This window comes from Astatotilapia calliptera, chromosome 2 (assembly GCF_964374335.1).
Source record: "Astatotilapia calliptera chromosome 2, fAstCal68.1, whole genome shotgun sequence".
Classification (NCBI taxonomy): domain Eukaryota; kingdom Metazoa; phylum Chordata; class Actinopteri; order Cichliformes; family Cichlidae; genus Astatotilapia; species Astatotilapia calliptera.
The window spans coordinates 23,413,234-23,428,078 of NC_137423.1; the positions used below are offsets into that span (position 1 = coordinate 23,413,234).

The 14,845-nt window shown below is 44.4% G+C and overlaps 1 protein-coding gene across 1 annotated transcript in view; it reads right to left on the minus strand.

The window, feature by feature from the left end:
* Window positions 1-594: 594 nt before the first annotated feature.
* efnb1 (ephrin-B1) overlaps window positions 595-14,845 on the minus strand; it is a 55,515-nt gene continuing 41,264 nt past the window's right edge. Inside the window, exons 3-5 of the mRNA XM_026188509.2 lie at window positions 8,713-8,805; window positions 3,368-3,478; window positions 595-1,130 (exon numbers count right to left, since the gene is read on the minus strand). Coding sequence (XP_026044294.1) covers window positions 739-1,130; window positions 3,368-3,478; window positions 8,713-8,805 — 596 coding nt within the window. The 3' untranslated portion in view covers window positions 595-738. The remainder of the gene's footprint in view (window positions 1,131-3,367; window positions 3,479-8,712; window positions 8,806-14,845) is intronic.

The following is a 14,845-nucleotide window of genomic DNA, read 5'->3' on the forward strand; positions in this document are numbered from 1 at the left end:
AGGAACACATTATTTCACACACTGTGTCTGATACCTGAGCTATCTGGAGAGTTTCCTGGCCCAGCACGGAGCCCCGACTAACACACACGCGCGCGCACACATGCACAGAAATGCACGCATACACACACACACACACAAACACACACGTTTGTTTTGTAGTTTGTTTTTTTCCAACACTTGCACACAAACTGCAGGCCGAGCGGTGTTCGGGCCTGCGTCTGCCTGCTCCTGCCTTAGTGTGCTAGGGTGGTGTGTTTAATTGGGTGTAGAGCAGACTTTGGGGAACTGAGATAAGTTATATCCCGTCCCCACAAAGGGACAGCGAACGACGAAGTTTGAGTTCCATCTGTTGGTGTCTCCCCCCCCCCCCCGCAACCCCACCCTCCTCGCGGTCAGAACACAGCTGGGAGAACGGTACGGGAGGTGGGAGGTGAGGCAAAGTGGGGGGGAGGAGGAGGAGGGAAGAAGGTGGGGATTGTCAGGCAAGCCAAACAAACAGAATAAACCTCTGTCTCTCATCCGTCAGCTCCTAACCCCGCTGGTTACTGGTCAGTGCACGGTTCTCCAGATTTGTGCAGCAGGTGGTAGAAATAACACGGGCTTGAAGAAACAAGTTCCCCGAAAATGCAAAAGGAAAGTGTCCTTCCCACGAACATAAGTCAAGCGCTCCTCTCTTTTTTTTCCTTCTCTCTCTCTCTTTCTATCTCCTGACCGCGACGCCGGCTGCGCAAAAGCGCGTCAGACTTTGTAGTAGATGTTGGCGGGGCTCTGCGGCGGCATCTCCTGGACGATGTAGACCGGGTGGCCATAGTCACCGCTCACCTTCTCATAGTGAGGGCAGTAGTTGTTCTCTGTCCGCAGCGGAATGATGATGTCGCTGGGCTCCGTGCCAGCCGTGCCCCCCGGCAGCTTGGGGTTGGACAGGGTGCTGAGGGACAGCGCGGAGGGGCGGGGCTGCGAGTGGGCGTTTTTCCTGGCCCGCTTGCGCATCTTAATGAGGAGGATAACGAGGAGGAGGATGAGCAGGAGGAAGATGATGCAGCCGACCCCGATGACGGAGAACAGGGCCGCTTTGGACCTGAGGATGCCCTCTGAATCTGAAGACCCGGACTGGTCCTGATTCATGTGGTCTGGAAAACACACATAAAAAGAGAAAAAGGGGGTTTAGGGACTGTATAAAAAAATTATTACAGTGGATAGAAGGTCAGGAAAATCGAGAATATCGTAATTTATACTTTTTTCCGTCTGACTTCTTGCAGAAAAAAACGACAAGTCTTTTTATCTTTTTTGGGGGGCCCATATTTCTGCTATTTCACATTTTGCATTTGTGAGATTTATTATTCAAAAAGATCAAATGCATACATGAGAAACCTGCTTGTCATGCGCTCTGCAGAGTTGCATTTGGCCATGTGTAAAGAATATGTGGTGGTGGTTGTGTGCTTTCCATTCGGGGAGGAGGTGCAAAGCTATCGCCTCTTGTTGCTTCACTCATTTGGTGGCTGGAATCGGCCTAATCTCACTATATTCAGAAGTACACAGTAGGGGGGGCTGGGGGTAACAGTGTGCAATGAACATATTAATAAAAGCATCAAGCTTATTCCGTTTTCCTTTTTTTTGGTGGTGAATAAGGCTGAGCACCCACCACCACCACTGTAATTTTCATATAGTCCCTTAGAGACTGCAGACCATTTACAGTAAGCCCGTCCTGTCGTGTGCACATCTTGCAGTCTGAATCGACTGCGAGCACGGCTCAGTTTGTTGTTTGCTCAACATGACTAACAGCCCCATTGATGTAATCTAATTGAATCAGCTCAATCAAGAATAGGCCTCTAATGAAATCTGTAGTCATCACTCAACATAACAAAGATTCCAGCCATGATAGGATTTGTGCCTGGGCAAGTCGTACGACATGTCAAGGTTTATATGGCAAAGGCCAAATGAGATATGGAAAAAAATGAGGAAGGCATATCTGAGCATCTGATTTTATTTGATCCCTTTGTTTAAGGGGTTCAGGGTGGAGGGGGAGGCGAGGTTGGTTGTTACTGGTTGGAAAAGAGAATGACTGGCTCCTCCAGTGACTGAAATATGAGAAGAACCAAATCTGTTTTCCATGTATGCATGCAGCTGCTGCCAAAGAGCAGCACTCGCCCCTCTCCCAGCACCACCTTTTTACTGTCCGTGACCCCCGCACAGGCACACAAAAGTCTCATAACTCCAGAGACTGCCATCCCCGCTTAATGACTGTGTCTCCGCAATCATCTGGCCACTCCTGGACTTAACCATTTAGCGAAGGAGGGGCTGGCTCTGCTTTTGTTTTCAAACTTTTTTTTCATGCCTTATCGCAACCAAATGGCATCAAGGAAAGCTACCAGTTCTGGCCTTATCAGCGAAATCAGAAACTGGAGGAATTTTCTACACTCTGGTTGCTGGAGAAAGCTGGAAAAAGAGGCTGTCAGAAATGTCATTCCTGAAATATCTGCCCCTCAAACCGCATTGCCTCGTCCTTCATTCCGCCCTCCACTTCTTCACTTGACATAATCACTGATCTAACAATGGCAGACAGGCAAAAGCCCAGGTATGAGGAAAAGTGACATTAGGAAATCTTTTTATAGAGCAACTAGTGTCAAATAAGCAATTATTAAATGAGGACAGCTTATCACATTGGGACAGGCAGAACAGTCTGTACTTGGAGGAAGTTTGTAGCATCGAAAGTTGTGGAGTAAGTCAAAAAGTTAGCACGGGGAGTGATCAAAAAAAGAAAAAGAAAGCAGTCCCTCCTGTGGGAAGCAGCTATGAAAGGTGCTGGTAAAAACAGGAAACAAGGAGGGCCCAGAGCATCCGAGGAGGCTCATGTGACTTCTTCAATTATCGCTGCCTCTAATCTTCATTTATCTGCAATTCTAATGAGGTTTAAAAAGATATATAATAAAAAAAAGTGTGTCTTTGAGTCTCCTTGGGTGCAGTACACCCTGTGTGTACAGCATGAATAAGTAAAGTGAGCTGTATTTGTTTTACGGTGGCGTTTCATGTTGTTGGACTGCACCTGTACTTTTGGGGAGTTTTATTACCTGTGATTTTACAAGTATGTTAGCATGCTGACCCCCAAAATCAAAGGACTGCTGGAGGGGTGAAAAATCCATATGAGAGAATTCAGACTTCATTTTTTACTTTCTCTTTTGAGGCTAAATGTGACTAATTATGAAGAAGCCTGGAGGCTGTGAATATTCTCTCCCTCTCTACTTTTATTTTCTTTTACATTTCACAAACCTTTATTTTACTAAAATATTTGCACTCGAGAAACTAGAAAGCATTTTTAATGAAGTGTTAAGCTGCAGTTTATGGTAATAATATCAGTCAGTCTGCTCACCAGTGTTTCCTGGTATCTCTGCTCCCGGCCGATCCTGGTCAGGCAGACTGGGACTGGACTCGGGTATGGTGTTGTCTGGAACCTCCGGCACGGCAGGGTTTGCATTTGGAACTGTAGGAAATAAAACACACACAGAAAAACTTAGCCTTGACGAGCTGCATATGCTGAATTACAATGACTTGTTCTCTGCGACGCCACGGATTACTTTTATTATCTTTTGATATATCTTTTGTGTTGGGAGAAGGTTATCTTTGCGTGTGTTGAAAGCGTTTCACAGGCAAAGATGAAAGCACAAAAAGAGGAAGGACAAGTTAGCGAGTGTCTGTGAAACACGCCAACATCCCTGTCCTGCTGTAAAAAACCCAAAAAAACGAGCTCACATCTACATCAGCAGCTCCTTCAGCAAACACTCAGACAGCCATTTCCAACACTGACACATTCATGAGACACACACACACACCGCCATGCGCACACACCAATGCACACACCTACAATATACTTACAATACACTTAGGCATGGCAGAATGAGGGTAAAGTAGTTATATATTAACTTTTTATTGTTTTACATTATTCATCACGTTAAAAGGCCATAATATGCCTTATTTATTGCTTCGGCTTTAACTCTGCCAGAAAGAGGCAGACTTCTGAGGAGAAGAGAATAGAAGGACAGGAAAGAAAATGGGGGAGACAAGGAGAGGAAGGGATTGCATAAGCTTTGAGGTGAGGCGCAAAGGAAAGAGACAGTTTATCTCTCTGTCTGTTGTGATCTCAGCCAACACACTTTGAAGTCTTTGTGCAGTAAACACTGGTGGGTCCACAGCGTGGTTTTTACAAGGGCAGGGTCGGCAGACAGAAGACAGTTATAAGCTATTACCGTAGCCAGCCAGATGGATGCCACAGTACACTATCAGATGCTTCTTCTCTATCAGGCCTTATCTGCATCTGCCCAAAGGGCTGTTCAAGGGGCGTGTGTGCGAAATAGAGAGGAGGGCGTGTGAGGAGGCAATTTACATTCGAGTCCCCCATGGCAAGTTTGTGTGTGTGTGTGTGTGTGTGTGTGTGTGTGTGTGTGTGTGTGTGTGTGTGTGTGTGTGTGTGTGTGTGTGTGTGTGTGTGTGTGTGTGTGTGTGAGTGAAAAGAGCCTTTCAGTCTAGGAGTGTACTTCCTATTTCCACCCCAGCTTGGCCAAATCAAACTAGAGAATGAGCAGCGTGGGGAGTGCAGGGGGAGGTGGTGGTTTTGGGGGGCGTCTGGCAGATATGATAGAAGAAAAAGGAAAACAAAGAAGGAAAGAAATATGAGAGCGTTAATTCGTTTTCTTCTTCTTCTGTTTTTTGGAGCATAAACCGCACTGTTCCCCCATGTTCTCCATGTCCACACCAGCCCATCGCTGCTTACTGATTGCAGCGGTGGTGAACCTTAGGCGTGAGCTGTTGTGCGCTGTCAATAATTGATGAGGAAAGACAGGAGTGAGAAGTGGGAACATTCACGCATGGCAGAGGATATGAGAGGACACAGTGATCTGATTCACTCCATGAATATAGCCACAACACTGTGTCAACCACTGAGCATGTGCAGGGAGTGTTCTAATGTTCTGACCCATTTTTCGAGCGTGTACTGCTGACATTTCCCTTAGCTATGCAGACAGCAACTACCTCAGAACTGCCAACCCACCAGAAGGAGGAGGAAGGTGGGGGACGAGGAGGAGAACGCGAGTGAGTGAGGGAGACAATGATGGAGCGATAGAAGGGAAAGACAGATTTTGCTGGGGAGAGAAGAAGAGAGGGAGAGAAAACATGAGGGGGAGATGCGATCGAGGCGGTGAGTCAACACATTTCTAATGAGCACATGAGTGACACGAGTGTAGCGGAGGGGATAAGAGCGTGCTGAACAGCAGCGTAGGTATAAAAAATAGGCTTCCTGCTTCCCCTCGAACGCCCCCCCTCCAATCGGCTTCTCTTCTTTTTGAAGACAAAGGAAAGAATGCGAGGCATTTAAAAAACAATTAAATATCAATGTGTCAGAGACGGATGACTCGACGTGACTCTGCCCAGACGTGTTGTCACAGTGAAATGGAAATGCAATGCAAATGTAGCATTAGAAGAATGTGCACATATCTCACAGTGGAGTGAGTCACCAGAATACAATCGTGGTGAAAGTGCAAAAGGAGTACAAGGGGACATATGGGAAGATCTTGGGGATCTGGCAAGAGGAGGAGCTGGCATTCGAGCTACAGATACGCAGGGAATGTGAAGCAAACAGTCAAACACGGCAGCATCTGGGGTCAGAAGCAAGCGGAGCCCAGGTTTTAGCGTTTGCTAAAGCAAAGCCTTATGTGACTGCAGAAGATACGAGTATAGGAGTGTAAATAAGGCCTGCTTTCTGTAATGATTAGTCCACTGAAGATTTTAAAGCTGAGTCATTTAAATGTCAAGATACTGCAGAAATTACATTTAACCATGGAGTAGATCAATCTCTGAGCCAAATGTATTCAATTTGTGTATTAATTTAAAAACTGATTTCTTTAGTAATTTAATTCCAAGTCCATGAATTTGTGTTAAAGCCTGTCGATATGGATAAAGTGGTGTGTTATTAGCTGAATATACTCCAGTATTCAGCACTAATAATTGTTCGCTGGATTACAGATGGTGAAGGTAATATCTTAAAGTTAACACTGCAGAGTATGCACATTATTTATTTTTATATATATACATACATATACACACACACACACACACACACACACACATATACATATACACATATATACATATATATATATATATCAGATAGACAGATTCATCTGTCTTTAGTGAAAAAAGAATAATAATGTGAAAAAGTACACAGTACAAAAAGTACAAATCAAAGTTCCTGTCAACGCTCTAATTTCTCGAGGACCTTCTTCAAATAGTTACTGGGTTGGACGGGAACATTATACATCAAAAGTTCCGCCCGCAGAAATAGATTTAAAAGTAGTAGCAGCAGAGCCAACAGCATCTTTTCTATCAAGGTTTTTAGGGCACATTGATTGTGAGTGACAGCTCGCTATGGACCATTTTGGAAAATGAGCGCATCGCTCTGGCGAAGTTGAGGAACAGCCAGGAGGTACAGGAACACACTCCAGCTGAGACAAACTTTCCTCGAACTTTCCTCGAAAAGGACATTTCCTTTCAACTTTGATTAACGTTAAACGATGAAATTGTTTCCCCCCAGTTAATAGCGTGGCGTAAAACCCCGCACTCATGCATCCGTGTTGTCATTCTGCGAGGGGATTGCAATCCCAGGCTATTGGATGCTCAAATTGACCTACATGGAAAGATAATGCAACGGCTGTCTCCTTGTGAGATTGCTGTGGGTATTTTTCACTGTATTTGCTGAATTTGTTCCCACTCAGACCTTGCTAGCATCAGCAGCTTGTTAGCTTCTATTCTCTCTCTCTCTCTTTCTCTGGCTGCCAGGATATGCTGCTGTCATCTCGCAAGCCAGAATTCAAATATCTGCACACAAATTTGCAGACACACACACACACACACACACTGGAGATTTCTCAGCGAGACTGAGCGAGTTTATTTTTGACGGGATGTTGGGATCGAGCTTTTAAGCTGGAATCAGATCACTGTGGCAGGCAGATGTTCCTCTCAGATGGTGGTTAGTGTCTCTTTCGGTCAAAACAACCAAACTGAGGATTGGGGAAATGTTTACAGAGTAACACATCTGTGTACTGTATTCTGTCAAACTCAGGATATGGATGTCCACATATCAAGTAAAACTGCGTATAAAAGTGAAATGTATGATGCAAACCAAATGTTGCGACCAAAGATATCCAAACAAAGTGAGCTTGTTTACTTCTAGCATTTTGAGATGACTTGCCCCGACCGTGCACTTACATACCAATTTCAAACACATTTTCGTTCTGTGATTACTGTATAAGAATCACAGCCGAGGAACATCAGAGGCCTTTTTTTACAATTTGGAACTGGAGTCATTCCTCATAGATGTTTCTCATTTGGTTGTTATTCCTCCGGGATCTCATTTTCCACACTGTGCAAAAACTGTTTGTGGATATTTAAGATGTATTCAAAACTAGTGTACGAGTGTAGAGATGAGCTAATGGATAAAATCAACCATTAGGGTAAATGTAACTTTATATGGTAATGACAATCTATATTGAGGTAGTGCTTTCTTTCTTTCTTTCTTTTTTTTTGCTCTGTTCAAGTGAAAATGATGACAGGAATTCAATGGGTGGCAAATCAGGTCAGTGACGCACAAATCCTGAAAATTCAATAGTGTAATCTATAAAGTAGTCCTGGTTATTGATTTACAATATTGCCTGTAACTATGTAATGCAACACAGATATCAAAGGGGTAATAACTGCAGTATTTCAGCCTGCCCTAGAGTCCAAAATGAATCAATAGCTACTGATTTTAAAGTGATGCCTAAAACTGAAATTTATTTTTTTGTAATAATTAAACGTTTTCTTAAATTGTGTTTAAAAAATACGCAATTTTGTAACAATTAATTGAAAGCTACAAACGACTTCACATGCAAAGCTTCCATAACAGCTCATCAAATAACTGATGAAATATAATAAAATACAACACTTCTTCTGATAAAAGCTACAAGATACGAAAGAAAGTATCAAATAATTATTTCCAAGGTCAAGATTAATTCAAAGTTTAACATGTTTGAATGAAATTTGAAAACGACTGGAATTAACTTTCAGCATAACTGTAAACAATTTGTATTTAATTAGCCTAAATATCTTTTTTTTTAACTATTTGGTAAGTTTTTTGTTTTTTTTAAGAAAATTGTTCATATTGATGATCTCACCGTGTTTTTATTATCTTCTTTTACAACTATATTTTTTCTAAACTACCACAAAATACTGCTTTAACAATACTATTTAGATTTTTTCTTAAATATTTTAGAATAATAAACACAAAAAAAATAATAACAGGTTAATATCAGATCATCTTTTCCTCATTATACACAGAAAAGTCCAAATCTAGTTTGTAAATGTTAATTTCATTTTATCTGGAGCAGCTCGTTTAGATGTCAACATTTTATCGAGTCCCATCATCGCCACGTCGCTCAAACTCAATAAATTAGGTACTTCCCTCAAAGAAGTCAAATAAAAAAATGACAATAATATTAACCTTGGTGGCCAATCTATTTTCTAGCGTAACTTAACAGCTCCGCAGAGCAGGTCTGGTCGGAGGCCGGAGGCAGTCGTGTCACACTAATAACGCACGGCGTTAAATGAAAATGTCACACCAAAGTGAAACATCGCTTTGAGGCAGAAGCGCTGTATTGTGTTCTACATGTGAGGTGAGCGCACATTTACCTTGCCCGACTTTCATGATGACTTTCATGGCTCGGCTCTTGCACACGCCTCCCTCCCGGTTCTCGAGGCCCTCGACTGTACCGTTGGAGGTTGCTGGAGGGTAAGAAGGAGAAAGTGGGGGGGAAAAAAGAGAGGGAGAGAGAATGAGAAGAAGTGGGAGGACGTTGATGGAGGGTAAAGAAGAGAAAAGTGGGGGTGGGGGGGGGGAGAGAAGATGACACACCGGTTAATGAGCACGTCCATAACGCACAGAACTAATCAATATTTACGACAAGCACTGATTAGCTGTTCCAGTGATTAGCCGTTCTCATCCTCAATCAACCGCCGGCTTCTCTCAACGGTGTGTCTCATTAACACAATAAAGTGAAGTCAAATGAATGGAACAACATTAGAGTCTACTGAGGGAGGTGGGTGCTGAGGTGAAGAGAAGAAACATGGTCAAACCTGCGTGTGTGTGTGTGTGTTTCTACTTGTGCATAGTTTAGCAGTGAGGCATGCCAGCAAGACTTCCAGCTGCTTGCCAACTCCTCCAGCAGCTTACTCCCTCTGAGCCACATGTGTCACTACTTGCTGGTATTGCAGCGAGCTAAATGCCTCCCTCAGTGTGTGTGTGTGTCCATTTTTATATTGGTGCATGTGTGCGTGTCAGCCTCTCTGCATTTGTTTCAAAGCGCACGCTCGTTCCCTAAGTTGAGCGAGGAGCTCAGGGTTGAGGGCTGTTTATTCAATGTCACATTCACTTCAGACACCGCGATACAATTGGCCGTCTATTTTAGGGCCCATGATAATGACCTAGGGAGACAGAGTGTGACTCTGACCTTAACACTGGGCAGCTAAGCACACGGCTGTATGCGTGCTCGAGTGTGTGTGTGTGTGTGGGCATGCGCCTGTGTGGGTGCATATGATGGCAGCTCTAATTTTGGAATTCCCCAAATGATCTCCATCTCCGCTTAGTCTGCCGTTTCAACTCACTCCCTTCCTCTGAAATGCTTTTGTTTCTCTTCCTCGCATTATCCGTCTTGCTCTCTCTTTCCCTGCTTTTTTTCCCCTCCGCTCACTTCATTTAGTTTTTTTTAGTCTTCTTTTTTTATCAGCACTATCTGGCTCTACCCCTCCCCTTCCCTCCCTCTTAACTCAATGACCATCTCCCTGGGTGATTGCCTCAGATGGCACCCTCATTATGATGAGATAGTCTTGGAGAGGCTGCTTATCTAATGATGACACAAAGAGAAGCAGACTTGGCAACAGGCAGGGGAGTTGGGTGGGTCCAAACAATGCACTACAAACACGGCTGGCACGGTGCATCAGTGTTTCTACACGCGTTCCCCTGCTAGAAACTGATGTTGTATCGCTCTGTGTTGAAATTTGGCTCCGGAGCGACGTAAAAGCTCATCTAGCTGATTCATGTCCCATCACTCCTAAGTGTTATTAATGTTGACATTTTGTTGCCCTGTGGGATTTCAGCTTTGTGCTTCGGCAAAATTGAAGAAAACCAAATAATGAATTGCACTAATATTATGCTACATTATCAGATCGCACTCAAGAGTCGGCGGCAAATTTACAACGAGAACCACAACATTTTGTCAGCGTGGCCGGAGAACTCGATAATTTGCAAGAATGATTGTGATAACATCATGTCAGGGGCTCTTTGGCAAAATCCCCCTCGCTGTAGACTCAACACGACTGAGTGAACCGGACACCGAAATATATACGAGGGGGCCAGAGGAGCCCGGCGCTGCGCAGGACCAGAAAAAAAATAAGAGCGAGAGAGACTTGAAATTTACGTGGGGCATTAATGTGAAAGAACACTCACGACTAAGTGAGTCTTATGATTTATGTAAAGTCTACACAGGGACTGTGTCTCTTCTAAAGGGAACATTCAAAGACAGTGAGGTGAACAGGCCTGTTTCCAGTCTTGAAGGCGCACACCCGTCTCCCAGCCCCCGAATGGCCCAGACGCTGCCACAAGTGCTAACCTCATCCTGCCATTTTCCACCCAATTTCTTCTCTTCGTTCAATTTTTAAATTTCCAGGGCAAGGTTATACAAAAAAATGAGCTCTTTGAAGATCAAGCTCAAAGGCGCTTGAATAATCTGACTAACAGTGAGCTTCATGCTATGAATTTTATATCCTCTCCAGGAGAGCAAATCTACTCAGTGTTAACTTACTCCTGTCATCTAAATTAACTATTCCTTCAGGCTGGCTGAACGGGCCTGTGCAGTACTGATGTGGCATAATGATAAGTTGCCCCTCTGGGGCCTCTGTTTAGCCAAACAACTGAGACTGAAAACAGAGCAGGATTTATAAAGAGATGATTGCTTTATATGTTGTTTGCATTCAGGCCATTTAAAAGTCAAATAATTCAGCCCTTTACTGTACCAGTGGAAACTCATAATCCGATTAAATGTGTCCAATTTTAACCACATTTCCTTATGTGAATCATTTTTAAGTATTATTCAAGATGGAAATCAACTAAAGAGACAACTGTTGAGCGCATTTAAAAACCTGCACTAAATCTCGAAACTCGCACACCGTTAAGAAACGTGCATTCCTGTGTTGCTTGATATCGGTGCATTCACATCTATCATGTCAAAGATCAGAGGAAAAAAACCTGCCAGCCATGTTTCTCAGAACCCCCAACCTTACTCTGCAAATAAAGACATACTGCCAGCTTCCTCCTCTTTAAATCTAAAAGCCTTTCGCTCATTCTATCACTTCTTCCTCTCACTCAATTTGTCCTCCCCTCTTTAACCCTCCCTCTCTTTCATTTCATCCCTCGCATACTGACGTTAATCCAAATCTGGATTTTCAGATATTAAAAGGCCGACGGTCGTGTCGCATTTTGGAAAGAGGAAACTGGGGAATTGGGTCTTCCTGTGTGTCTCGGGCAGAGATAAAAACACACGGGGATAAAGGAACGACAGCATGAAGAACAAAGAAACTCCCAGTCTGCTGCTAATGATTTGGGGGAACAAACTGTTTCAGAGTGCAGCGGTTCAGAATACAGAAAGAGCTGGTCATTGCATGAAGGAATGTTGCTTTTTTTTTAATAAAGCCGACGGCTCCAAAGAATGGCTTTTGTATGATTTAAGGCCCTTTTTGTGGGTGTGGATCACTGGCCACAGAGTGACTAGTGGGGGGAACAAAAGATCTACAGCTGCTGAAGTCATAAGAGAAACCAGGTGCCAAATGTTGATGTTGGGAAATATCGACAGCACGAATGTATCGGCCAAGGAGAAGCATTACGGGGGTAAAAAAAAAGAAAAAAAAAGAGCTGGCCTGGAAGAAAGGCTCCCGTTCCAACGCTACACACGTACAACTACTGCACACATTACCTAAAGCATAACCCATTAACATGCATATGTGAATGTAGGCGCTTGCAAATACACCAGTGCACACAGACTTCACAAGGACATACAGGGTAGAGTGGAAGGGCTGCTCCCCGAGGTGCTCTGAAGAGAAGAGTGGGAGAAGTGTGAGAGGCGCACCACTGACTGGCCAAGACAACGCGAGCTAAGGCTAGAGTGCGAAGCGGTGGTCTATATTTATTCTCAGGTCTGCTAAATGAGGTCACTCAGGTGGTCCTGCTGAATACATTCCCCATCTCTATCATGAATCATCTGCTGCTTATTATTCCTGTCCAGCCCGGGGGGGGGGGGCTTGCTTTCATACAGCGCAATGGGCTGTGTGTCCGCGAGTGTGCGTAACGCTGCTGTGTGTGTGTCTATGCGTGCAACATCTGCCCAAAGCACCAAACCAGGGGATGGATAGAGCCCATGTGACAGACAGAGAGCAGGTTGTTTAATGAGAAAGTGGATGAGAGGTGACATTCATTGGCTACCTTTCACACACACCACCGACAACACTCCCCACCCCCCCACTTCCATTCTCTACAGCATTCAGACTTCCACTTAGACGAGCTGAGCAGGCACTGGGTAGTCACAGTAACCACCAGTAATAATGTCTATATTTTCAAAAAAAAAGCTAAATACATAAACAGGCACAACCACAATCTGATCATTTACACTTAGCATCAAGGAAAAACACCAGCACAAAGAGCTTTTTCATCAATTTGAGGCAAAAGCAGGGAGCTAACGCAGCTGTGGCAGGTATGAGTGTCTGCATCAAACAGAGCGTCACAGCAGAAATGGCTATTTCTCATACCTGCGACTTTCCTATCTCGGCTTTTGTTTACATTACCGAACCAGAATCAAAGTGGTGAGAAGGAAAAGAGGGCCTATTTGCACAAAATATTTCACTCCTGAATAAGCACAGAGAGGGTTAGATTAGGTTTATGCGCCTGATTCCAGAGATAACCCACCCCAGCAGATCTGGCATGCATGCAAGAATGCATGCACACACTCACACACACTCTTCCACAGACACAAACACAAAGTGAGGTTGGCAGACTGGAAATAATACTGGGGGATCTAGATGTTTGCACTTTGAACCTTTTCTAATCCTTAGTATTAGGGCATGGCTAAAGCCTGATTATGGTGGAATGAAATGGATCTAAATAGATGTCCCAACCCATCAGCCTTCCATTTCTTTGTCCTAGAAATAGAAATGGAAATAAGTAATCAACCTCCAACCTCTCACTGGCCGACTCTCCCACGTAGCCTCCTCCGCAGGTTTGGCACCAGCAAAGAAAATTCATTCAGACTTTTCACATCATCTCTGATGAATTGGGTGCTCTCTCAGGCTGGCCGAGGCTTTTTTTTTAAATTCCCGTGTTTCTTTTCAGTAATAAAACCTGACAGACAATATAAAATAGTGATATCTTCAACGCTAGTCCCGCGCATTTTTTATGCCATTTTGGAAATTCAATATTGAATTTAGGTTAGAATGAATGTGGTTTTGAGTAATGAGGGTGGACACAGATGATTTTCTCATCTTCACATTCAAAAGCTTTTTTTTTTTTTTTTTTTACAATTTACTCTTGCAAGCATCACCATGCACCAGCTCTGGCATTACCACGTGCTGTCTGCTCTCAGGAGCCACTTTGCTGAGGGTACAGAGAGCAGGTAGCAGCAGCGTTAGAGACGAGGTTTAAGGCTGGTTAGCGGCCCAGTGCACACAACTGTTGCTTAGCTCACTGCTTCAGTATACAGCCAGAGGGGGAGCTCCTCTCCTGTGCCCTCATTAGAATCCTCTCTCTCTCTCACACACACACACACACACACACACACACACACACACACACACACACACACACACACACACACACACACACACACACTTGAAATGGTTGCAAGAAATATATATACAGACATGTAAGAACTTGGGCCTACAGAAGTGAACAGAGATGATGCATACACTCTCACACACACACACACACACACACACACACACACACACACACACACAGGCTGCCTGTGTAGCCAAAAGATCAGGCGGGACTTAAGAGCTCCTCCGGCACCAAAATTACAGGGTACCTCTAAATCCTCCCAGCAGAGAGCACTATGGGATGGCGCAGGGTGGGGGGAGGATGAGGAGGAGGGGGTGGGTGAGGTGCTGTGGGGCTGTGAGAGAGGGAGGTGAAGTGGAGAGGTGTGTGTGTGAGCACATGTGTGGTGATCAGGGAAGGGATGGAAAGAGGAGTGCGTGCAGGGGTGCGAGGAGGGGCGGGAGACGAAGCTGGAGATTCCGAGAGAGTGTGCGAGCTGGACAGGGGTGAGATTTGATCTGTCTGAAGTGTGCGTGTGTAGGGGTTTGCAGGATGGGTGTGCGTGCATATGCCGGTGAGGGAATATGGAAGGAGGTGATGAAGTGAGGAGTTGAGAAGGAGGAGGAGGAGGAGGCAGGCTCCGTTTGGAGAGAAGAAGTGGGAGGTGATCTCTCTGTGAAGTAAAGGAAGCATATGTGTGCTGGATTGTGTGCATCTGAATATTTGTGTTCATTAGTGTGTGTGTGTGTGTGTGTGTGTGTGTGTGTGTGTGTGTGTGTGTGTGTGTGTGTGTGTGTGTGTGTGTGTGTGTGTGTGTGTGTGTTTCGGCCAGCTTGCTTCTCTCTCACTCACACTCAACATTTCTCTTACACTCTCCCCTAAGTATTCAGTTGTGTGTGTTTTTTGGCTTGTGCAACTGGATCCATTTGAGTAAACTGTGTGAGTGTGCACATACATTTATGTGCA